Source organism: Dasypus novemcinctus, chromosome 13, assembly GCF_030445035.2.
Source record: "Dasypus novemcinctus isolate mDasNov1 chromosome 13, mDasNov1.1.hap2, whole genome shotgun sequence".
NCBI lineage: Eukaryota > Metazoa > Chordata > Mammalia > Cingulata > Dasypodidae > Dasypus > Dasypus novemcinctus.
In genome coordinates this window covers 81,719,969-81,745,922 of record NC_080685.1, presented here as the reverse complement: position 1 = coordinate 81,745,922, position 25,954 = coordinate 81,719,969, and the positions used below count along the sequence as shown (strand labels likewise).

Sequence of the window (25,954 nt, the reverse complement as noted above, 5' to 3'; positions counted from 1 at the left end):
AAAATATATTTACTAAAGATCATATTCTACATGTTTTGCACAAGGTGAAAGCAACATTTTATGAAAAATATTTAATAGCCCCCTCCCATTCATTTGTCAGGCTCTCCCAGTTAAATTGCACCCTAAAGTACAAACATTAAATTAATCGTAAGGGTTTTTTGACATCACAAAATGAGATTTATAGATATAGACATTAAATAATCACTGTAAGACTTAGTAAAAATCCAACAACATTCAGTTGTTGCACACACTACATACTGATATGGATGAGGGAGATGTAAATATAAAGTAGACAGACAAATAACCATATACAAATAACCTACTATCAATCTTTGAAATGACTGAGGGAATAAATCTGTAAGGTATAGAGTGTTCATAGTTCCTGGGATTTTAAGGTCTGTATGATACTAAAAATATACTAGTATTGTGCTGAGTATTTTGGCACCTGATCTCTCTAACTTTCTTATATATTTATAAGATTCTGGCATGGGAATAGATTTAAAGAAGATTTAACACTCAAGACTGCATGATTTCAGGAAAGGTCAGTTGTTACAAATAAGCCCATTTTAAATGCTGACCATCAAGAATCTTTTGCTAAGTGTTCAGATAGGCTAATTGTAACCCAAACATAGAGGTTACAATGCTGTTAAACTTGTAGCATAGTAAAACTGCTATTCAAGACTCCTATGGAAGCTTCATTAGACTTGTTCACCAACATTTTGGCTAATATGAACAACAAAATAGGTCCTCTCTCAAGTTCCACTTCCAAGGCAGTAGCATCAGGCACCCATTTTATCGAATACAACTGTTGTTTCTGTGACCATTGGAGTCTTCGAAGTGCAGTTGCATTTTAGTATGATAGTTCTCCAAATATAAAAGTTGCTTGCTGTTAAAAGCTCCACCCTGCTTTTGTCTTATGAACTGTACTGCATCTTCATATTTCATTCCACTGTCAGTCAATGCTTGGGCAACAAGCACTGCAGCTGTCCCAAGACCTGCAACATGATGACCAGCAATGCAGCAACCAGGTTCTTCATGAAACTTAATTTTTACAAGACTTAACCAATCATCAAAATCTGGTTGGATGATGGTGCTCCATCATCACAAGGCCAATCAAACACTGATGTCTTCTTCCTCCACAAGAGCTGTGTCGTAAGTTGCTTCACATACTCTTACTATTATGGTAACTCTTTACTTCTTAAGTTCCTTTATAAATTTGCTTAAGCTTGTATTATGTGTAATAAGAAATCTCACATTCTTCTGTGTGACTTCTACAGGGGCTGTAAGGTTCATTCGAGCCAGGTTAGTTTAGTTAAAATACTCAATAGGGTTATGAAAGAATTAAAAAAATTGAATACAGAAATGACATGATGAAACTGAAGTCTACTTCAATATATTCCACTTAAAATTCTCAGTGCTTTGCTTATGAAGTTGGGAGTAATGGAAAATGAAGTGAACTTCCTAACAAGAAGCAGCAGTTCTTCAATCTACTAATACAGGGGCAATATAAAGTGCACTGAAGTTTACCCCATCCAGGTAAGAACTCTTGTAAAATGCTCTGTGGATTTCAATTCAACACTCTGTGCCCCTTTAACCACTCTTACAGGCTTTTATGGTGGAGTGGTAATGAATTTCCACAGTGCGCTTGTCTGCATAGAGGTTGTGCTATGCCTGGCAGTAATCTCCATGACCATTTAGACGCTCCCTAAATGTGTGACCAAGAACACCATAGAACTGAGGAATATGTTTGCTCATTGAAGATTGTGGTCTAATCATACAGCTGGTCCTGAGGCAGCAGCAAAAACAGGTGATGGCGACAATGTCAGCAGTGGTGGCTGCAGGGTATGTGGTGGCAGTAATCACTGGGCAGTGGTGGGGCTGGCCGACCCATGGACTTTTGCTCTGACCAAACAAGCAGGTAAGTGGTTATAATCACTATTGTTTTCTCTCTCGGGTCTTCAGAATAATCTCTGAAATTCTCTCAGTGTTACAGTATTGCTTTATTTTACTGTCTTGGAGGAGTGGGGAAGAGGGCAATATTAGGGGCTCCCACTTGGACTTATATAGCCCTCATTCCTGGGATCAGGGAACCAAGGTGAGAGTTCTGCCAGTTGCTTAGTATGTCTGTTCTCATTTTGTATTCTAAAACTGGATGGATCCTACTGGATGCTCTATGAGATAGACTGGAGTTAGATGCCATCTGTCACCTGATTTCTATAAGCTCCTGCTCTGGCTGGTGGTCCAAGGTACCATTTTAGGTTTCTTGCATTTAGCAGAAAGGCAGAGTCATGATCTAATAGCCCTGGAAGGCCTGAATATTCCTCTTACCTCTGTCAACAGCCACATTGGTAAATGGCTGCAGTTCCCTCTGGGAAAAGTTTAGGTGAAAATTTATTGCATATACTTGTGTTTCTGTTGCAAGATCCTTTTTCATAGGGTCAGGATCTTTCCTTAGTCAAGGGTCTTTGAGTCTGTGAACTGGCTTAGGTCTGGGAGCAGGGTAAAAAGCTGTGAATCTCTGCAACATCGACTCCAACTACATTTCTGCCCTGTAGATGTAGAATTTTTCTGCCTAGATACATCAATCTATTAGCCATTGTCACAGATCACTCTCTCTCCTATTCAGTCTTCGACATATTATGGTTAGTTTTATCATCTTGTCTGCTAAGTCCCAGTATTAAGTGGTCTTGATCACTTATGGGTCTTTTCATTCACATTGAGATCAAAGAACTCATTTTCATTACATCATCCCCTACCATCATTCTGGCTTTCAGGGGACAGTCACACAGGTTTCTTCCAGCATGCTGGAGATTGGCATCCCCTTCATATACCCATTTCTTAAGACCTTGGTAAAGGGAATATCCTTGGGGGAAAGGGGTATGTGTGCTATAGGGATGGCTGAAAAAGGTTTCATATAAGATGCACTCTTAACTTTTCCCTTGTTCCTGAGCCTTTGGATGCCTTACTCTACTGAACACCAGGTAGGTTCTAGCATTTCCTCCTAATTGACTGTAAACCATTGAGTCTAGCTTTTAATTAATGGATCTAACAGACTGTTTACCTCAGAATTTTCTATTATACTCTCAGCTTAAGTCCTTAACAGTGTCTTCCTTTAGACTACAAGAAATGAGGAACTTTTTCAGAACTTCCATGGAGGCCTTCTTGTTCCCAAAATATGTTCTCAATTGTATCCTTGGCTGTTCATAGATTTAAATTTTCTTTTTCCCCATGTATGCATTTCAGGGCAGTCAGGTGAAATCAGGTAATGCTATAATCTTCATAGTCATAAAGTGTTGGTAAAACAACTTTGCACCACAGCTACTTGATCTACTTTGTACCACAGCTACTGGATCTAAGTCCAGTGACTTACTCTCCATCTGCACTTCAACTCATGCTGTCACGAGTGATAATTTGAGTAATCACAATGCCACATTTCGTGCCTCAGATTCTCATAATGTGTTTCTCCCTAGCAAGAGTTTATCCCTGTGCTCTTCATTTCCAGAATTCCATTTTGAGGCTATTTCCTGAGGCCATTTCTATTTTATCAGTGAGGGTCCCAGAGGAAACAGTTGGTCAACTCCAATTTAGTATAAATGAAGTGAAGTTTAATAAAGAGACTATTACAAAGATGTGACAAGGATGTAGGAAAACAAGGATAGTGCAGTACCCTGGATTAGTAATGACATAGTATTCCCATACCCAGAAATAAAGGGATGAGGGAAGAGAGCCATGTCAAGGCCACCTCTACAACTAAATGTGATCTTTGATTTTGAGGTGAGGCCAGCCTGAGGTGAGGTGGCTTGGGGAAGCAAACAATTCCCTAACCTTTCTTTTCTCCCTCCCTGATCTCCCTTTTTTCTTCCTTCTAGTCTCCTGAGGAGCTTCCCATTGGCTGAAGCAAAACAGAAGCCAGAGTAAGAAAACCTATTGATGTAGCCAAAACAGATCAGCATCCTACAGCAAAGGGCAGGCTGGAAAAGGGTGAAGTGTGGACGAAGAGGGGCAAATAAAAAATTTCAAGTATAGTTCATTCAGATTGCTTTAAAAATAGTAAGACAACAGCCCTGCTTTATGAAGAAAAACTATGAAGAATGAGTATATAAAAACAAAATTGTGGTATCACATGTTAAAAGAGTTGAAACAAATATCTGAGTGACTTGTTTAACCTTAAGAGGGCTTATATTTACAATGCTAATTTGATAATAACTGTAAAAGAATAAACATACATTGAGTGTTTGAAAATGATTGCAATTCATATTTACATTTTTGTTAAAAGTAAAACTATATATTCATGTCTCAAAAGTAGTCTTCTCATTTTGTATCCACCCTGAAGAATTAAAAAACCCCACCAGAGTGAACAATTTTATTTGTTTAAATATTGTTTATGGTAACAGGGTTCAACCTTAGGCCAAAGTGGAGTGTCATTGAATCTGAGTTCATATCGCAGCCTTCTGTTTTTTTATTCAGAGGCTTATCTTTCTCCGTATCTTGTGCATCCATACAGATATCCATACATTAATTTTTTGTTTGCTACAGTAAATTTAGAGATAGTATGGCATAGTAGGTAAAACGAAGACTGGAGCCAAACTGCCTGGGTATAGATCCTGGTTGTACCACTTCCTAGCTAGCTGTATGTCTTTAGGTAAGTTAATTAACCTCTCTGTCCCTAAGTTTCCTGTAAAATACAGACAGTACTTACCTCATAGGGTTGAAGTGAAGCTTGAGATAAATCTGTAAATTGGTTAAATTAATCCCAGGCATATAATAATAGTGCTATATAAACTATAATAATTATTACTATTAGGTACCTAAAATAAAAAAATTGTCAGAGGCACTGCCTGTATATATGATTATTTATGAACTCCTGGGAATCTCACGTTTCATTGGTTTATCTAGTGTCATTTATTTCAGCATCACGAGGTACCAATCAGAATGCAAATTTACTGATTCCCTGCTTTAGTCAATCACTGAAATAAGCACACTCACATTATCGATTTAATTTTCTTCATGATTTCTCCTATTCAGCTCCAGGAAGCCGTTAGAGTGAAGCTAAGGGGTTGCTGGACGGAACATATTGGATGAGAGGAAAGATTTAAACCCAACTTTTGCGTAGCTAACAGTTAAACCTAGGGTTGTCACGGACAACTGTATTGATTTCAACAATTATTGTGGAAACGTTGTTTCTCTCCTCTTTTCAACACAATCTACTCACAAACTCTGAAGGCGAATTTCATTTCTAATCTGTGGATTTCAGGAGGTTGTCAGGACTCCGCTGCCCTATTTTGCTCTCTCGGAAGAGTAAACGGGCCGTCGGTTTCAAGCAGTTGAATAAGGCGCTGCCGTGTCATTGGCCAGAGGCTGCTGCTGCGCATTGATTGGCCCTTTGGTTAGGCGAGCGGAGCCCGGATGTGCCCATTGGTGGAGGCGGGAAGTTTAAACGGAGACCGAAAGCGGTACTTGTTTTGCTCTTCTCGGGCTTGTGAATTTGTGGACTTGTTTGCTTTTTTTCTGAGGTGTCGGCGACTGGAAAAGAAAGGCGGGGGAATTAGCTTCCACAGCTGACTCTCAGGGAAGCGGTCGTCCTCCTCCCGGGTCCCCGTTGCGGAGCAGCCTCGTGGGAGCGGGGACGGGAGGCCCGGGCGGGGTGTCGAAGCTGCCATGGCGACCCGGCGTGCGGGGCGAGGCCGCTGGGAGCTGAGCCCCACCAAGCCCGAGCCGCCGGCGGGGCTACGGGGCGGCGCGGCCGAGGAGGAGGCAGCTTCCCCGCCGGTCCTGTCCCTCAGCCACTTCTGCAAGTCGCCTTTCCTCTGCTTTGGCGACGTTCGCCTGGGAGCCTCTCGGACGCTGCCCCTGACCCTGGATAATCCTAACGAAGAGGTGGCTGAAGTGACCATCTCCCGCTTCCCCGCGGCGGACAGGGGCTTCAGCGTCTCGCAGCGCTGCTTCGTGTTGCAGGTAGGTTGTGCGGAGGGCGCGCCCCAGGCTGGAGCCCCGGGTTCTCGAACTCCATCCTTCCCGGCACTCGGCTCTGAAAGGGGTGCGGCTTGGAAAACAAACAAGACCCTTAGAGAATGAAGTAAATTCCTCTTCCCTAACTGTGGGGGAAAGCCTTGTACCCTGGATACCCGGGTTGGCCATAACTTAGGTGGGTGACAGCACATCAACACGCGTGCACACAACATCTTTAGAAGCATTTTTAATAGACATCTCAGTTAATTAGAGAAGCCTCTTCAGTATATTTCAGGCGTTGTGAAAGACTCGCAGTTCTAAATTAACAGGCGATAGTTACTTTTATTCTCAATATTTTTCTTTTAAAGATTGCCAGGAGTACATTGCTTAGAGTGTCGTTCTGACTGCTTCTATCAGTCACCTTAAGCTGCGTTTTAGTTTTCATATGTACCCTTGCAGTCAGGGTAACTACTTTTCCTGGTGAAATAGAGAGCTTTGTTTTGCCTAATATCTACAGAAAAGATAAAAATCGTGGGTTGTTTTCAAGATGCACGTGTGATGTGCATGCACAGGTTAGTATTTGAGTCCTTTTTTTTCTTAGCTGTCGGTGTAGTTCTAATAGTGAATCAGACATAATTGTGTAGATGTTTCACGGACCTCCCTCGTAGCCATTTCTACATAACATTGGCCAGGAGGAATTCCATCCCCATCACCAAAACACAGAATTTACGTTCTTGTTTTGACTGCCATGAATTTTCCATTAAATAGAACTTCTGAAAGTGTCAAAATAAACATTAGCTGAGGAAGTCTGAAAGTTGGCTAATAAACTACTTCATAAGGCAATGAGAAGAGGTTCAAAATATGAGGTCCATTGACTTGTGTTTAACCAGTGGTTTATCTCCTTTTCAGAATCTTCTGCCCAACCTTTTCTATGAATGCTTTCCTTAGTGTGGACAGCTACAATTTTTTCCCAACTACCTAATGTCTTTTTAAAATTCCTTTCTGTTGTAATGTGGAGCTAAAATATTTTATTTTTTAGAGTTTACTGTTTTGTAGACCAAATGTTTGCTTTTTTTTTTTAAAACCAGCTGTTTGTCATGTTACATGGCTTCTTTTTTAAAACAAAAAACTTGTCTTTTTTTTCCCTTGAACAACATCACGCACACGGTGTGTTTTGTCACGCCAGGGTTTTTCATTTGGCAGAAAACGTGATCTATATACCTGCTGGGCTGTGGAGTGTAGGAGCTCAAGTCAGACTGCTGGGGTGTAACTGGGAAGACACTTAAAGCTTTCTGGTCCTTGGTTACTTCATCTACAAAATGAGCATAATCATTTTGTGAGGATTAAATTAGTTGTATAAGATTCTTGTGCCTATGCCTGGAAAATAAGTGGTTAACAACTCCTTAAAGGAGTTTTCGGAGAGGATGGAATTTAGTTTATCATTTTTATGTATCTTTTTGAATATAGTCTTCATAATGCAGGGTCACTGAAATGTAAGTATTGGACATATGTAAAGTAGCAGTATAAAATTGAAGTTTTTTTTTAATGCTAAAAATGATTTGGGAGCTATCCCATTTATTGTACAATTAAGATTGCATTATAATTTTATTTTGTTGTGAACTAGTAGTGGCTTTTTTCTTTATAATGAAATGAAAGGATAGGTGGAAAAAATATATATTGTGAAGTGCTATTGGGGTATAGAGTGCTGGTGACTAATAACTATTAATCCCTTTCTATTTTCTAGAAGCTGTTTATAATATGTTTTAGTTATTATATATTACTGTTGTCATTGTCATTTAAAATGTGTTCTTTTAATTATAGCCTAAAGAAAAAATTACTATTTCTGTTCATTGGACACCACTCAAAGGAGGCCGAATAAGAGAGATTATGACATTTCTTGTAAATGATGTTCTGAAACACCAAGCAATATTATTAGGAAATGCAGAAGAACGGAAACAGAAAAAGGTAGTAAGTTTTAGTCATTCTGTGATTTATTCTAAAAAAAATTTCATAGTATGTAAAAATTATTTTGATAAAAGGATTGAAGTAACATACATAATATTACTTATTTAAACATAATATCCAACAGCTATCAATTTGTATATTTTGTTTATTATTGCAGCGGAGTCTTTGGGATACCATTAATAAGAAGAAAGTTTCAACCTCTTCAAGTCATGACAAAAGGATTTCAACTATCCAAAATGTTAATAAAACATTTAGTATTTCCCCAAAAGTTAATAGAGTTAGGAGCCCACTACAAGCTTGTGAAAATTTGGCTATGAATGAAGGATGTTCCCCAACAGAAAACAATTCTTTAATTCTTGAAGAAAATAGTATACCCATTTCACTTAGTAGCTCTCATTTCAAAGAATGCCATGGTGACACTTGCTTGCCACTTTCTATACATCAGTTTGCTACCTACATATCTCTTCATGGAACTGAAAATGGGGAATTATTGAAGATAGAAGGTGGCAACATTTCTGAAGATTTTAAGGAGAAAATCACGACTGAATCTTCCTTTAATTCTATAAATACTAATAGCCAAATTGAAGAGAAAAATAGACTTATTCTTACTCCAGACTATTCTTCAACTTTGAACATTACAGGAAGCCAAGGAAATTTTCTAAGTCCAGATTCCTTTGTCAATAATAGCCATGTAGCTAATAATGAATTAGAATTAGTGACATGTCTTTCATCAGATAAATTGATGAATGGTAATTCAAAGCCTATGCATTTGGAATCAGAAACTGTACATGAAATTTATCAAACTATTTTAAGTCCGGATTCTTTTGTAAATGATAATTATGGACTAACTCAGGATCTGGAATCAGAATCAATTAATCCCATTCTATCACCAAGTCAATTTGTAAAAGATAATATGGCATATATATGTACATCCCATGAAACACGTAAATTTTCACTATCTTCAAATGAAAATTCAAAGGGCCCACAGTCTCCTCAAGATTGGAGAAAAAATAAAGTTTTATCATGTCTTTCTAAAAGTGAGGGTTCAAAATCGCCCAAAGCTGTTTTTCAAGAACCCAAAGCTATAGAAATTAAGTCAAATTACTACAGCTTTACAAAACAAAATCATCCTAAATCTGCATTTCATCATATTTCTAGTTACAATAAACAATCTAAGAGACGGCCAATACTTTCTGCCACTGTTACGAAAAGAAAGCCTATGTGTGCCAGAGAAAACAAAATTGAGACTAATAAACCAAAGGCAAAAAGATGTCTCAACAGTGCAGTAGATGAATGTGATAAAGTAATATTAGATAATCACAAAGAGAAAGCAGCTCTTCATTCTTATCTTCCAATTATAGATCCGATCTTAAGTAAATCTAAGAATGATAAAAATGAAATAACTCCATCTTCCTTGAAGATAGCTTCAGTTGCTCGCAAAAGAAAAAGTGATGGAAACTTGGAAAATACAAATGTGAAGGCTGCAGTTACAGAACCTATGGAAGTGCAAGAAATCAAAAAAATCTGTTTTTCTCCTGTGGATTCTAAAACATCAACTATTAAAAAAACAAAAAGAGTAATAACACCCATATCAAAATGTATTAGGAACAGAGAGAAATTAAACCTGAAGAAGAAAACAGGTGAGTCTTGTTTATATAATCTTTTAAGTATACCGATAAAGGACATATTTTCCTTCTTTTGGTTTAGTAACTCTAGTAATAAGCTGTTGTTAACTTGTACTTTGCATTTACTAATTTGTTAGTGGAAGATAAGGCAAATATAGGCTTAGGGCTGAATTCTGAAATAGTTGTGATCCTATCCTTATTTAAAATGTTGATATTTTTTCATGAATTTTCTACATTTTGATTTTTAAAAAAATAGTGCACTCAAATATTTATCTTGATTACTGAGTTTCGTAGTATCCCCTTAATTTTTGTGCTGAAGGAAATGTGCCTCACTTGTCCCACCTTAGTCCAGGTCCTTATTGGAAGGCCCATTGAGGTGCCAGTCCCCAAAATACCATCTGAAGGAATGAAGAGACCTCTGTATACCTTGTGGTACTGGTCACACTATTCTCCCTCAAATTCTGCAACTGTTAATTAGAAATAAAGTAAGTTCCCCAGAGTTCTTCATTCCTTTGGGGAAGGTCCTCTTTGTTCCTTCTCCAATATTCACAGCCTCACTAATACTGTCTGGTGCATTTACTGTCAGGCCTAATCCTTTCATGCCCTTTTAACCCAATTTTCCTTGTAACTATCAAGGTCTAGGTAGGAAAACAAATGATGTTAGTTATTTTAACAGTTGAAAGGAATCCCAAGACTCTCAGGGCCACACATATATATTTTTATCTCATTTCTATTTAAACATCCCCTAATTTCAATCATCCTTACATCTCTTCAGCTCTTAAACCCTTCTAAGTCCTCTCAGCTCCCTGTCCTTCATTATCATACCTCCTTTGTATACATCCCTTCACTTTGTTACCCTGCTGAAACTTGGGTCTCCCCTGAGAACACTGCTTTCCTTGCAGCCCTCTCAAGTTTTTTCTGTTTTCTCTCTCACTCTTATGACCTTCAGTCTCTTGGTGGCGACAGTGGGTCTTCCTACTTCTCATTCCCATGTCCAAACTATTGTTTCTTCTTTCTTTATTAACAATAAATGAAAAGAACCAAAAACAAAACACCTTAAGGCTTATTTTTCAGACTGTCCTACCCATACCCCAACTTATTATAGTGGAAGCTTATTCTTAAGATTTTTGGATCTGGTTCATAATACTGTCTCCAAAACTGCTGTCATTCTTTTGATCTCAAAATACTTGTAGAAGATGGTTCCAATACTTTGGTCTTTTGGTGATAACCCATTTAGGCCACACTTTCCTAAAAGCATCTTAAATTTCAATCACCATCTCTATGATGCCAGCATTTCCGCTAGAAATTGAACCTTAACGTTTTACTAACTTTCCAAGACCTAAAATTCTTTAATCTCACAAACTTTTCCTCAACCCTCACTTCCCACATCTTCTCACTTCCTTATTTACTCAGCTTGGGTTCCATAATTCATCATAATCATTCCATTCACCCCTCTTTCCTTCATTGTACTTGCCCAGAAAATTCCGACCCAAATCCAAACTCTGCCTACTCTATGCCTGATCCTTGCAGCTTGGTCTTTAAATTCATGACCACTAAACTCAAGTAAGCCCTTAACTCTTTTGGCTGTATTTTCCTGGTTTCTTGACTTTATCGCTTTGCTACAGACTATCTCATCTTTCCCTTCTGAAACCTCTTATACTTTCTCTTTCATCCTCACTCATGGTTGATAATAAGCTAACATTTATTGAACACTTTCTCTGGCAGACCCAGCTGTACATACTTTACTGTTACTCCACTTAATACAGCAACCTTATGAATAGATGCTGTTATTACTACAGTTTTACAAATGATGAAACTGAAGGGTTGAGAATTTGTGTAATTTGCCTAAAGTCACACAGATTAAGTGGTAAAACTGGGATTCTCTTAATGAAATTTGACTCCAGAGCCAGTGCTCTCTGATCCTTATTGAAGCTGATGATCTGCTTCCTATTTCATTTAGAAAATAGAAGTATTAAAGAGAATTTCCACACACTGACATAATATCTACCTCCTTACCTGTATTTTCACCCATTTCTTTCTTCCTATTACAGCATAAAATGTCTATGTACATAAATGAGGCTAGGCTCTCTATTTGTATGTCAGATCCCATGCCCTTCTACACAAGGATCTTGCTTTAGCAATTGTGTTCTCTCTCTCATATCTTCAGTATAATATAAATGATCCTTACTGTCTCATTTCTCATCATACTCATATGCAGTTTTTATTCCCATTTTAAATACAAAATTCTGTTCGTTCCACTTAACCCCTTCAGCCTCTGCTTTCTTTTAAGCAAAGTCCCTTGAAATTATCTGGGTATTCATTTTATAATAAATCACTGAGTTTTATATTTATTTGTATATTTTTCTCTATATACTAAGTTAAAAGGTGTTTTTAAGTGAAAAATAATTTTGAAAGTTGTTTATATTAGCTGTTTCTAATTCCTTCCTATTTGTTGAACTCATGTTAATCAGTTTCATGAATGCTCTACTGAAACATCTCTTATCAAGTTGATCAATGACCTCCACACTGTTAAAGCCACTAAGGTCTCATTCTTCTTCTTGAACTATTAACAAATTACTAGAAAACTTTTTGATACTTTGAACTCCAACCCTTTTGAAATACTTTATTCTACTAGCCCCATTCTTCCCTGGTTATTTTTATACCTCACCGACTGCTTCTTCTGTTTTCTTTGTGGGGTGCTTCATTTCTCCTAACCTCTGAATCTTACAGGACATGTAGGCTTAGTCATTGAAACTTTTTCCCTTTTTCACTCATTCCCTTGATTATCTCATCCCATCCTATAGCTTTAAATATTATCTATACTTGGAGGGCTCACAAATTTATATCTTCAGGATGGGCCTCTAGTCTATAGACTTATATTTCTAACTGTCTCTTCAACATTTCCACTTGGCTGTCTAATGGCCATCTTAATTTAATTTGTCTAAAGTCAAGCCCCTGCTCTTCCCACTCCCAATACACTCATCCCTGGTCCTATCTCAGTAAAAGATACCCGTATCTTTGCTTAGGCCAAAAACTTTGGAATCATCCTTAATTGTGTTTCTCTCCCACCCTTTTTCTGTACCTAAAACACAGATTCTGTCTGATTCCAAACTTGGTCCATCAACAAATTCTATCTTCTCTTCAAAATATTGAGAATCTGATTTTCTTCTCAATACTTCCAAAGTCACTGTCCTAGACCAGTCTGTGTCGGGAGACTTAGCAGATCTTGTTTTCACCCTCACCTTCTGTATGGCCTGTTTTCTCCATACCAGCCAGAGTGATGCTTTTAAAATGTTAGTTGGATCCTATCACTCTAATTCCAAATCTTCTAATGTCTTCCTATCTCACTCAAGGCCAAAGGTCTTACAGTGGTATGCAAGTCCCTATAAGATCTATATCACTACTACCCTCCTTGCAACATCTCCTTTTACCTTTTTCCCCTTTGCTCACTGTGCTTCTTCCAAACTGGCTTCCTCGTGATTCTTGAACCTTCAAACATTCTCTGTGTCTTGGGTTATTTGTAGATTATCATTGTCTCTATATAGAATGAGTTCCCTTTACAAATCCCATTATATTAGGCTCAGAAAGGCCAGTTACTTGCCAAAGGTCACAAAAGCTACTAAAATAAAATAGAGCTGAAGGTTTAAATTCAGATCTGCCTAACTACAAAATAAATGTTATTTCTGTCTTCTGTTTTTGCACTATTGGGATTTGAGTAAAGAGAGAACAAGTAAGTGTAAGGATTTTATTTGGGGCAGTGACCAAGGATGACAATGATGGAAGACACAGTAGGATCCACTGGCCTCAAGGCTCAGAGGTGCCAATGTAGATAATAGAGTCATGGGGTGGTTTTCAATGTATAGGTTTCTTATTCCCCTGCTCAGGAAACTTCAGTGGCTCTCTGTTGTTACTAGATGATTTACAAACATATTATTCTGTTATTTAAGGATGTTCTTCACATGACCTCTACTTATCCAGCCTGCTGTATTGCTACAATTCTACTACATTCTAGCCATGCTAGTCTCCTTGCCATTCTGTCCATACATTCTCTTATTAGCATTTATATGTATTCTTTCACTAATTAATCCTTCATTTTAAGTGTTATGATAAACTTTTAACAACTCTGTTCCCTTCTGACTTCTCCCTCTAGGAACACTCTCTTAGCAAATATGTATATACCATATATAAGTTTATGTATATACCATATATGACATCTTATACCTACTTGATAACTCTTTCTTTGCTTGTACTCTTTTCTTGTTTCCTGTGTATATATATTCTGACCAAATAACAAATTCTTTGATTGTAAAGAATATATCTATTTTGATTTTTTGAGATGTATAATAAATTGTGATTTGAGTGAATTAATTAGTAAATGAATGAATGAACAACTAAAGTGTTGACACTTGAACCTACAGTTTGAGGTTGCTATCTGGTTGAGTTTCTTAGTTAGATTTAGAGAGAATGGACATGTTGGATATCTGATTAATGTGCCTTATGGTAGCTGGTTATTCACTAATGTCTTTATTTCATTTTATTCCAAGAAACCTAAGAAAGCAGAGAAGGAAGGCAGTTTTTCTCTATAGATAAGGTGCATACTGTATGCTATGCATTGCTTCAGACTCTGTGGGTACTGGGAGAAAACATAATTCCTGTCCAGTTGCTCTCGGTACCATGATTGAGCTATGCCTGAGAAATCATGGAAAGATAGAAGCAGAAGCACCCTACCTGGCTTTATGTGAATGACAAGGAGGAATATGAGGGTTCAAGAAAGACTTCCAAAAGAATAAAATGGTTCTAGAAAAGGGGACCAGGCTCTGTAAGGTTTCAGAATAAGGAATTTCTCCTCAGGTTTTTATTTAAGAAATGTTCAAATACAGAGAACCTTAAGACATAATAATTATGTTGCAATATGGTCGTGTTTTTATTTTCACAATTGGTGTAGATTTGAAGTCCCTCTAAATTAAGGGCAAGCAATCTTTTTCTCTAAAATGCCTGATAGTAAATATTTTAGGTATTGCAGGGCATATAGTCTATATCACAACCATATATCTCTGACACTATAGCATGAAAGCAGCCATAGCACCAAAGAAATGAATGAATATGGCTATTTCCAATGAAATTTTATTTATGGACACTGAAATTCAAATTTCATATCATTTTCATGTGTCATGAAAATGTTATTCTTTTGATTTAAAAAAAAATTCTAATGTAAAAACTACTGTTAGCTGTGGGGCATACAAAAACAGTCAGCAGGCTAGATTTTGCATGTGGGCCCTAGTTTGCTAACCATTGCTCTCAATAATACTTATGTCAGTTATTAACCCTTTGTTTATATTAAGTAGCAGTGTAAGCTGGTGTGAAACCTGCTTATGAGAAAGTGAATTGCTGCTATTCTGATAGGTTACTTCCCACTGTAACTTTCATTGCATTTCTTTTGTAGGTAACGCCTACCATTTATTTACCTAAGTCATCTGGGCTAGATACTTGGGAATCATCCTGGAGTTCTCATTCACTATCATTTTCCTAGTCATTTGGTATTTACCTTGTTGAGTCTACCATTAAAATAACTCTCTAATTTGTCTCCATTGTCTCTTTTAATTTAAGGTCTCATCATTTCTAACTTGGATCACTGTAGTAGCTTGCTTGTGTTTTTCTGCCTCTAGTTTTGAACCCTTTCATTCCATTGCCCGTACTGTTTTCAAAAATATAAATGAGAGTGTTACTTCCTGGATTAACATTCTTCACTGGCACACAAGGTGCTTCAAAATGATTAATAATGCATGTTCTGAAACTATAGTGCCTAGGTTCAAATTCCAGCTCTGCCACTCATCAGCTTATATGACCTTCGATAGGTAGCTTAATTGCTCTAAACCTAGTATCCTCATTATATGAAATGTGGATAATAATAGTATACATCTCATAGATTTGTTGTGATTATGCATAAGGTAATCTATTTTAAAAGTATTTAAGTATTCAAATATTAGTTGGCACTATTTTTTCAATATTGATCTTTTCCCCAGCTCTTCCAGTCTCTTGTATTTCTCTTTACCATATTACCATTTCTGTCAGCAGATGATGTTTTCTCTTCTCCAACTCCACTTTTCTTCAACAGTCCCCTGAAGAGTCTCCCACCTAGGAAGGCTGTCCTACCCTTTTAGGAAGGGTTAGTTTTCCCTTCTCTATATTCTCATAGCTTTTTTTAAAAAAATTTATTGACATATATCACTTATATATAAACATACATAATAAGTGTATAGTAATAGTTGTGAACTTCTAAAGCAAACATATATAGCATCATACAGGACTCTCATAGATCACCCTACCACCAATACCTTGCATTGTTGTTAAACATTTTTAACTAATGATTAAAGAGCATTGTCAAAATATTACTACTAACCAAAGTATTTTCCCCTAACCCACCCTATTATTCTTATTATCTATATCATTTATATATGAACATGCATAAACAATAAGTATATATAGGAAAATTTATGGACTTCAGAGCAAACGTGCATAGTATTTTACAGGGGTCCCATACATCAACCTTCCACCAACACCTTACATTGTCATGAGACATTTGTTACAGATTATGAAAGAATGTTGTCAAAATCTTAGTAATTATAGTCCTTATCTTACATTGATATATTTTTCCCCTAATCCACCCTATTATTATTTTTAAATATATTTTTTATAACAGAATAACAGAGTTGTAAACTTATAAAACAATCAAGCACATGTGCAGAATTCCCAAACAATATCAATCTATCAACACACCACACTGTGGTGGAACATTTGTTACAGATAAAATAATATTTGATTGTTACCTCATCCATACTGTACCTTTGGCACACATTCTCCATACTGCCCCATTGTCAACACAGTACATCTTTGGCATAGATGGAAGCATATCGCATTATTACTGCTAACCACAGTCCATAGGTACTCCAGCTGCATTTTCCCCAAGCTTCTCCACATTCCCACCACCCTGCAATAGTGATGTATGTTTGCTCTAGCTCACAAAGGGCACTCTTGCATCTGTACCATCAATTGCAATTCTCATCTCTGTTTTGGTTTACAGTGCTATTCAGCTCCTAGATTATTCTCTAGCATTCTGTCAATTGGCATTTTCATCCCTAGACTACTGTTTTCAGTCACATCCCCATTTATAAACTAGCTGTTACTATTTGTTACCATCTACTCTATACATTTCCACACCTTTACATTAAAGCTAATTAAAACTTCTACATCCATTAAACATCAGTCCTCCTCTTATCTCCTTAAGAATTCACCACCTACCACCAGGGCTTGGAGATATTTTCCTACAATTTCTTCTGAAACTTTAAGGTTCTTGCTTTTATTTTAGGTTTTTGATCCATTTTGAGTTAACTTTTAGATAACTTGGATATCCAGTTCTTTCAGCACCATTTGTTGAATGGACTGTTCTGCCTAAGCTGTGTGAGTTTGACAGGCAAGACAAAAAAAATCACTTGACTCATACACATGAGAGTCTGTTTCTGAACCATGAATTTGGTTCCATTGGTTTGTGTGTCTGTCTTTATGCCAGTACCATGCTGTTTTTACCACTATAGCTAGGTAATATAATTTGAAGTCTGGAGATGAGAGTTCGCTTTTTCTTTTTAAGATATTTCTTCTATTCCGGACCCCTTACCCTTTCAAATAAATTTGATAATCATGTTTTCAAATTAAAAAAAACACTGGTGAAATTTTTATTGGAATTTCATTGAATCTATGTATCAATTTGAGTAGAATTGGCGTCTTAATGATATTTCATCCTCTAATCCATGAGCATGGACTATTCTTCCAGTTATTCAGACCTTTTTTTATTTCTTTTAACATTGAGTTGCAGTTTTCTGAAAACAAGTCCTTCACATTCTTGGTTAAGTTTATTCCTATTTGAGTTTTATTTGTCATATTTTATTTTCCCCACTCTTTTGACACTTTTGGTTACTTTTACTGGTATAATTTTCATTTCTAGACTCTATTCCAGGCCTTTCTTTCCCGTCTCTTCTTTTCAGGCTCTAGCACATCCTTTAGCATTTCCTGAAAATCTGATCTCTTGGCTAGTAAAATTCAGTTTCTGTTTATCTGTGAATATTCTAACCTCATCCTCAGTTTTGAAAGGCAATCTTGCCAGATACAAGATTCTTGGCTGGAAGTTTTTCTCTTGTAGTATCGTAAATATATCATACCACTATCTTCTTGCCCCCATGGTTTCTGGTGAGAAATCAGCACTTAATCTTATTGGGTATCCCTTATATGTTATGCATTGCTTTTTTCTTGCCGTTCTCCGGATTCTCTCTTTGTCTTTGGCATTTGACATTCTGATTAGTGTGTGTGTCAGTGTTGATCTATTCAGATTATTTTCAGATGGCAGTGCATTGTGCTTCGGGTCACAGATATCTATGTCCTTCAATAGCATCGGGAAATTTTCTACCATTATTTCTTCAAATATTCCTTCTGCCCCTTTTCCCTTCTTTTATCCTTCTGGGACACCTGTGACACATATGTTTGCACGTCTTTTGCTGTCATTTAGTTCCCTGAGACTTGTTCAATTTTTTCCATTCTTTTCTTCATCTCTTCTTTTGTATGTTCACTTTCAGAGGCCATTTCTTCAAGCTCACCAACCCTTTCTTCTACCTCCTCAAATCTACTATTATATGATTCCAATGTTTTTTAAATTTCACTTATTGTGCCTTTCATTCCCGTAAGTTCTGCTCTTTTTCTGTGTCTGCTTTCAAGTTCTTTGTGCTCATGTGATGTCTTCTTAATATCCTCAATCTCTTTAGCCATCCCATTGAATTTATTAAGGAGATTTGTTTGAACATCTATGATTGTCTGACCTCTTTTATGTCATCTGGAGGCTTATCTTGTTCCTTTAACTGGGCCATATCTTCCTTTCTTGATGTGGATTGTAATTTTTTGTTGGTGTCTTGACATCTGGCTTACTAGAGTATTTATTCTGAGTGCAGTTTTTCTCTTTAGTTTAGGGCTTCCTGCGCTTTCTCCCTTTCTGGTTGTGCAGTAGGAGCCAAGGATGTAGTTGGTGCTATAAGTGTGGAGGCTCAAGCTACCCTCATTGCACCAGGGACCAATGAAACTTCTTCCAAATTTCGCCCTTTGCCAGGGGTAGGACAGAGTCACAGCTATGTGGAATAATCCAAGTTGTGTAGGCCTAGACTATAGTTGCCCAGAGAGACTGATGAGGCTTGATGCCCCTTTCTCCCCTGCCTGGGATGGAGATGGAGCTGCAGGTATGGGCAGCAACCTATGCAGTGCAGGTGACTGCAGTTGCCTAGGTAGACTTCCCATTATTCAGTCTGTGCCAGCCAAAGGTACCTGCAGTTACTTGGATAGGCTGGTGCAGGGCCCACTAGCCTCCTCCTTGCCAGAGATGAGGCTGAAGCCTAGGCTAGCGCTGCAGGCCGATCTGGATGAAAGAAACCTGTTCCTACCATCACTGTGATTTTCAGTCAGCAAGGCTTCCCCTCATACTGGGGTGGAGTCAAAATGGCGGCCACCAGCTTCTTTCTGACTTGGACAGATTTACACCCTTGCTTTTCCAATGGTTATACCTTAGCCAGCCAAGTCTACTAGTCAGTAGCCAAAATCAGTGGCCAACTGTCTCCTCCTCCCCTGTTTCTGAGAAATGGAGCTCCCAATTCCAGCCACAGAATAGCTCCTGGAGAAGCTTGCACTGTCAGAGTAGGATAATCACCAGCCTCCACAGTTTGACGGGTATTTTACTGGAGAGGCTGGCACAAATTCCCCCATTTTCCTCCCTCCCAGAGTTGGGGCTGGGGCTTAGGCTAGACCTGCAATCTGATCTGGATGGAAAGAAGCCTGTCCCTACCAGCACTGATTTCCAGTCCACCCTGCTTTCCCTTGTGCCAGTCATGGAATTAAGATGGCAGCTATCAGCCTCTTCCTGACTTGGACAGGCTCAAACTTTAGCTGTTCTTAGGATTATACTTTAGCCTGCTGATTTTACTCATCAGTAGCTGAAGTTGGTGCCCAACCGTCTCTTTTTCCCCCATTTTTGGGAAGTGGAGCTTTCAATTCCAGCTGTGGAACAGCTCCCAAAGCAGCTTGTGCCTCCAGTGGATGATGGGCACTATTCTCTGTGGTGTGTAGCACTCTACTTAGGAATCTTATCTGCAGATGGGCAGTCTCCTCCTTCCATTCCTTAAAGGATGTTGCAAGGATGATTTCTGGTCTGGAGCCCCCAAACAGGTGTTTCAGCTAGCTCCAGAGAGCTCTATGTGATTACTAACTGCCCTGTAGCAAAAACTGACTCTAGGAGTTCCTTACTCTGCCACCATCTTGCTGGTTCTCTCTCTCATAGCTTTTTGTTCTTCCTTATGCAATGTATTATGATTCTTTTTAAAGTTTTTTCACAATGGACTGAGAACTTTCTAAGGACTGGGGACCAGATCTTCCCTCCCCCCCCCCTTTTTTTTTTTGGCGGTACTGAGGATTGAACCCAGTACCTCATACATGGGAAGCAGGTACTCTACAACTGAGCTATCTGCTCCCCCATATCTTTCAGTTCTACATCCTCAACATTTAGCACAGTGCCTCTAATAATATATGCACACAATAAATTGTGGTTGAATGTGGCCTGTAGCTTCTGTAGACACAAAATATATTATGGTATCTGGCTTATAGCTTTCAGTTGTTGGTTTCACTGATCACTCAGTTCATAGCATAGTGCCTGGTATACAGTAGACCTCCAGTATTTGCTATTCAATGAATATGATTATGGAGACCCAAACTTTAATTTTAAAACAGCCTATCAGTTACCTATAGGGGCAATTTATTTTTTTAATGCTATTAATTCTGCTTTCTAATTTATTTTAGATTCATTAGTACATAGAACTCCTAGTTCTAAAATGAACAGGAGGACTAAACCCATTGTTGCTGTGGCACGATCCAACTTGACCTTCATAAAGCCATTGAAAACAGGCAAGTGTTTATTATATTTAACTCTGAAAAACTAACATAGAATGGAGCATTAATTATATTTCAAATGGAAATGAATTGATACATTTCCTTGAATAAAAGCCTTGAAGAAGCATGTATTCTAATTTCAATTAGGATATTCTATTAGACTTTCCTGATATCAACTCTTACTGATTTAGGATTTTTAAATGACTAGGAGTACTGCCATATTTTTTTTTCCTTTTTGCTTTTATTACATTTCATGCCCCATATTCTTTCAACTCTTTCCAGCAAGTGGTAGAAAGACAAATATTTATTTTGTGTGTGTTTTATAATAAACCTTAATTTTTGGAACAGTTTCAAATTTACAGAAAAATTACTAAGTTAGGATAGAAAGTACACCCATATACCCTATACCCATTTTCCCCTATTCTTAACATCTTAAATTAGTATGGTACATTTGTTACAATTAATGACCCCAAAAGTGATAAACTATCACTAAGTAAAATCAATATTTCATTCAGGTTTTCTTAGTTTTTTCCTGATGTCCTTTTCTGTTCCAGGATCCCATCCAGGATGTCACATTACATTTAGTTATCATATCTCCTTCAGTGACTCTTAGCTGTGAAATTTTGCTGTGTTTTAAAGGTGGTTTTACAACAAAAATGGCCTTTTGCTATATATTATATAATAATTTAAAGGAAATTTTCTTATGCAGTAACCTACTCTCATATTCTTAGATATTCCTAGACACCCAATGCCATTTGCTGCAAAAAACGTATTTTATGATGAACGCTGGAAGGAAAAGCAGGAACAGGGCTTCACTTGGTGGCTAAATTTTATATTAACTCCTGATGACTTCACTGTAAAAACAAGTATTTCTGAAGGTAAACACATATATGTTAAATAATACTCTTATTTACATAGAATTATAAGATGAATTTCACCACTTTATTATACATACTTATTAATCATAGTTAATGTTGTGGGTCACTGATTCTTTGGCATGAATGCTTAAAGGTTGTATAGGTAAAAAGTTTTAGTGAACTCTGTACTCAAAGTACTGAAATTGTATTTTTTCTTTCATTCTCTCAATACCCAATTGAATTTTCAGTTTTTCAAGGGAATGGATTTTATTTTACCACAGATTCATTCTGAGTAAACAGTGGAACATGACTGCTAAGAAATCCAATGCAATTTTGCTTACATTAAGTGTAACATTCTGATGAAAAAATTTAACAGTCCTGTGTGGCCTGATCACTTGGGGGTATTGTCTCCACTTTCAAGTACCGGTAGTATAAGGGATATGCGGGCAAGCTATAGGATTGTGAGGGATCTTAAAACCAGTTCATATGGTGTGTATTTAAAACATTCCAGAGTTTATTCTGGGTGTGTGACAAGGTAGAGAGATGGTGTGCTTAAACATTTTAAGCACTTTTTTCCTGAAAGAGAAGGAAAATTACTTTTGTACAGGTCTTGCACAGAAGGTATTGGGATCGATTTCAACCCAACGTAAGGAAAAACCCCATGAACATTCAAATTGTGCAATTATCACAGGCTGTCTTTTAAAATGGGGAAATCCCCATTGTTGCAGTGTTCAAGCAAATACTGGTTTGTATTTGTCAGAGAAGTTGTGTATGGGATTTTTACATTGGAAGGACCTCTGGTTTAAAAGAGCTATAAGATCACTTTTTCCCCCAAAAGGAAACAAAGTCCAGTTTTTAGTTCTCGTCGTAAGAGAAAAATGTGTTTTATAAAAACTCAAATTTTACAATTTAATTGTTTTGAAAAAAATCACATTATTTAGAGGCTTATCATTTTATTAGTTCATAAAAAGGGTAGGTAGGAAGCAGAGAAACCATTTAGGCTATTTCTTAATCTGAGTTAAAGACAATAATGTTTGAACTTGGGTGATAGTGGTGAATGTGGTAAGAAGTGGTCCAACTTGAGATACATTTTGCAGGTAGAGACAATAGGATACAATGAATCATTGACTTAAGGACTGAGTGAATATGATATCTTTATTTTGATATAAGAAAGACAGAGAGGAGCAATCTTGGAGGGGGGCAGGGAGTATAATCTGTTTTGGACAACTCAAGTTGAATTTTATTGCTGGATTTAAGGATATATGTAAATATTCTTTAACCAGAAACCTTCTTCCTTCTGTTTTTACCCAGTAAATGCTGCTACTCTGCTTTTGGGAGTAGAGAGTCAACATAAAATAAGCGTTCCTAGAGCACCTACAAAAGAAGAAATGTCTCTCAGAGCTTATACTGCTCGGTGCAGGTTGAATAGATTGCGTCGTGCAGCATGCCGTTTGTTTACTTCTGAAAAAATGGTTAAAGCTATTAAAAAGCTTGAAATTGAAATAGAAGCTAGACGGTTAATTGTTCGAAAAGATAGACACCTTTGGAAGGATGTGGGTAAGAAAATTGCAGATATCTTCAAGATTGGTTCTTTTAAAACATTAAGATTTTCTATTTCAAAGTATATATATGTGTGTGTGTGTGCACTTTGGCTTTACTGCCTAAAATATCACAGACTTATATATGATCACATATATTTTTAAGAATAGAAGTATATTTTATTTAACTTACTTCATATAAGCAATTATGCTTTCCCACTAATTTCTCTTTATGAACTTTTATTTACAATCTCTGTTTGCTTGTTTAATTGATAGTCTGAGCTAACTTGCTTTTTACATGCATTTCAGGAGAACGGCAAAAAGTCCTGAATTGGCTTTTGTCATATAATCCCTTGTGGTTACGAATTGGCCTAGAGGTAAGCATTTTAGTTTTTGAAAACACAAAGAAACATTTTTTATTATGTAGTTTTAGTATATAACAGACTAAAAAAATATGTTATCATTTATAAAATTTATAAAGTCATTTAGTTAGCTTGATTCATCGTCCATAATAAAACTTAAAATCAATTAATAAATGCTTATTAGGTAAATAAAACATGCCATTACGTATTATGCCATATTGTTAAATGAAAATTTGCCTATATGGTCTCTTAAATTTGTATAATTTGTCCTGGATATAACAATGATTTAGTAAGTTCATTTTTTTCATTCTTACATATGAAAGGGACTAGGCTGTTTTGAATACATGTTCTAATTTAAACCTCTTCAAAACTCAGGCTTTGAATAAGAACTCTCCATCCCTATTTGGGATATACTTTTTTATATTTAAAGATTTATTTTATTTATTTATCCTCTTCCTCCCACCTCATTGTTTGCACTCATTCTCTACTCTGTTTCTGTTTGTTGTGTGTTCCTCTTCTTTTTTTCAGGAGGCACCAGGAACCAAACCTGGGACCTTCCATTTGGGAAGGAGGTGACCAATGGCTTATGTGTCTTTCATTGTGTGCTTTCCTTGTTGCACCTCTTTGTTGCATCATCTCATTGCATCATTTTGTTGTGTCACCTTGCTGGGCACCTGCCCATCACATCAGCTTGCTGTTTTGCTCATCTTCTTTGGGAGATACAGAAACTGAATCCAGGACCTCCCAACTGCTTGAGCCACATCCCTGTATCTTTCTTGTAGCCCAAATAAAAAGCAAGACACTTGTGTAGAAACTTGCAATGCCTTTTACAACTTTTGCTTAGATGTAGAATGCATCCTTTGCCCATATTCCCTTGGTCAAGGCACATCATCTGGCCAAGCATAAATGAGGCAGGAATTTACTATCTTCCTCAAAAGGCACTGCAAGTCTATGGCAGTTGGTAGGGATGTATCATACTTTTATAGGGAAAGGAGGGATTAATAAATGTGAATAATAAAACATTCTACCTTACCACCATGCCAATGTTTCCCACACTTTAGGATTTGGTAACTGCATGACTGTTAAGTGGTTTTAAGAAAGCTTCAAAGGCAAACAATAAAATTTCTCCATTCTGAGAGATATTAATACTTTTTCATATTTTTATTTCTATATTATGTCAATTGACGATATAAGGTTATTGCATATAATATAATGTTTTTAGCTTTTTTTACTTGATCTGAAAATAAGGATATTAATGCTTAATATAATCTCATATTTAAATTGTTGATTACAAACAGATCTGAACTTTCCAAATTATTGTCTTAGGTGATTTTCAGGTGGTTTTCCACTTGTTAGCTATTAGAAAATTTGAATATTTAGGTTTCTTTAGCTTAAAGTTTAAAATTAAAATGTGAATATTGCTTGTCAGATGATTTTTAAGACTTTATATTAGTCCTGAGCATTTATCTTTTTTCATTGTAAGATATACTCTGTATACTGCAGAATGAATAAAGTATAAATGTACAAATTAAATAGGATATTAAGCAATATCAGCTTCACCTCCATGCTATTTAAGAAATAGAACATTGCCATTTCCATAGAAGATTGCTGTTTGCCCTTCTCCAGTCACATCCCTTTTCTTCTTAGAGATTACATAGTCTTGACTTTAGCTTGGATTTCTTCTTTTCAGACAATTTATGGTGAACTCATATCTTTGGAAGATAACAGTGATGTCACAGGGTTAGCTATGTTTATCCTGTATCGCTTACTTTGGAATCCTGATATAGCAGCTGAGTATAGACACCCCAGTGTTCCTCATCTTTATAGAGATGGTAGGTATTTTTGCCTCCACTGCATTCTCTCCACATTAGACATAAATAACTTCTTCTCATTTTTCTCATATCAATCTAAATTTTATCTTCTCAGAAAAACCTGTTTAAATTGATCTTTATTTCCTCGTACTTATCCTTCCTCCAGCCTCATTATCCTCCATCATTTCTTCCATCACTATTTGTAATTATTTTCACCTGTGTGTTGCCTTGCTCCACCCCCTACCTCCAGTAGGCTGAGAGCCCCATGAGGGTGGATATCATATTTGTTTTGGTTTACTACTGTATATCCAGCATCTAGGATAGTTAACATACAGTAGGTGCTCAATAAATATTTATGAGGAAGACCAACTAAGTCTCTTGATGTCTCTGTGCCTCTGTTCCTTTTTGAAATGGAAATGTTAATGATATCTACCCTATAGAGTTATTCTCAGTATTGAATGAATTCGTAGAACAGCCACATAGTGTTTTATTTGTGTCTGTTTTATTTTTTTATTGCTAGCAAATTATTACTATTGTTTTGATACTTTAAGGGCATGAAGAAGCTTTGTCTAAGTTTACATTGAAAAAGCTGTTACTGTTGGTCTGCTTCCTGGATTATGCTAAGATCTCCAGACTGATTGATCACGATCCATGTCTCTTTTGTAAAGATGCTGAATTCAAGGTACAGTTATCATTTTATGTTTTATATTTTACATTAAGACTTTTGCTTAATTTTATTGTGTAGTTTGTTTTAAGGAAAATGAGTTCCCCAAAGAACAGTACTCTGAAGTAGAATAGGAATGCGTATCTAGTAAGTCATATCAATAACTCGAGCTGTGCTTGACCTCTGTCAGATGATATTTCACCAGCTCATTA

The 25,954-nt window shown here is 36.9% G+C and overlaps 1 protein-coding gene and 1 pseudogene across 1 annotated transcript in view; one reads left to right on the top strand and one right to left on the bottom strand.

Annotated features, from left to right (window-relative positions):
- Window positions 1–792: 792 nt before the first annotated feature.
- On the bottom strand, window positions 793–1,305 carry LOC131280813 (protein tyrosine phosphatase type IVA 1 pseudogene; annotated as a pseudogene).
- A 4,159-nt stretch (window positions 1,306–5,464) lies between these two features.
- ASPM (assembly factor for spindle microtubules) overlaps window positions 5,465–25,954 on the top strand; it is a 73,955-nt gene continuing 53,465 nt past the window's right edge. The window contains exons 1-9 of the mRNA XM_058274913.2: window positions 5,465–5,955; window positions 7,771–7,914; window positions 8,072–9,554; window positions 20,421–20,525; window positions 21,242–21,388; window positions 22,679–22,924; window positions 23,215–23,282; window positions 24,958–25,099; window positions 25,630–25,760. Of these exons, the coding sequence (XP_058130896.1) occupies window positions 5,659–5,955; window positions 7,771–7,914; window positions 8,072–9,554; window positions 20,421–20,525; window positions 21,242–21,388; window positions 22,679–22,924; window positions 23,215–23,282; window positions 24,958–25,099; window positions 25,630–25,760 (2,763 nt within the window). The 5' untranslated portion in view covers window positions 5,465–5,658. The remainder of the gene's footprint in view (window positions 5,956–7,770; window positions 7,915–8,071; window positions 9,555–20,420; window positions 20,526–21,241; window positions 21,389–22,678; window positions 22,925–23,214; window positions 23,283–24,957; window positions 25,100–25,629; window positions 25,761–25,954) is intronic.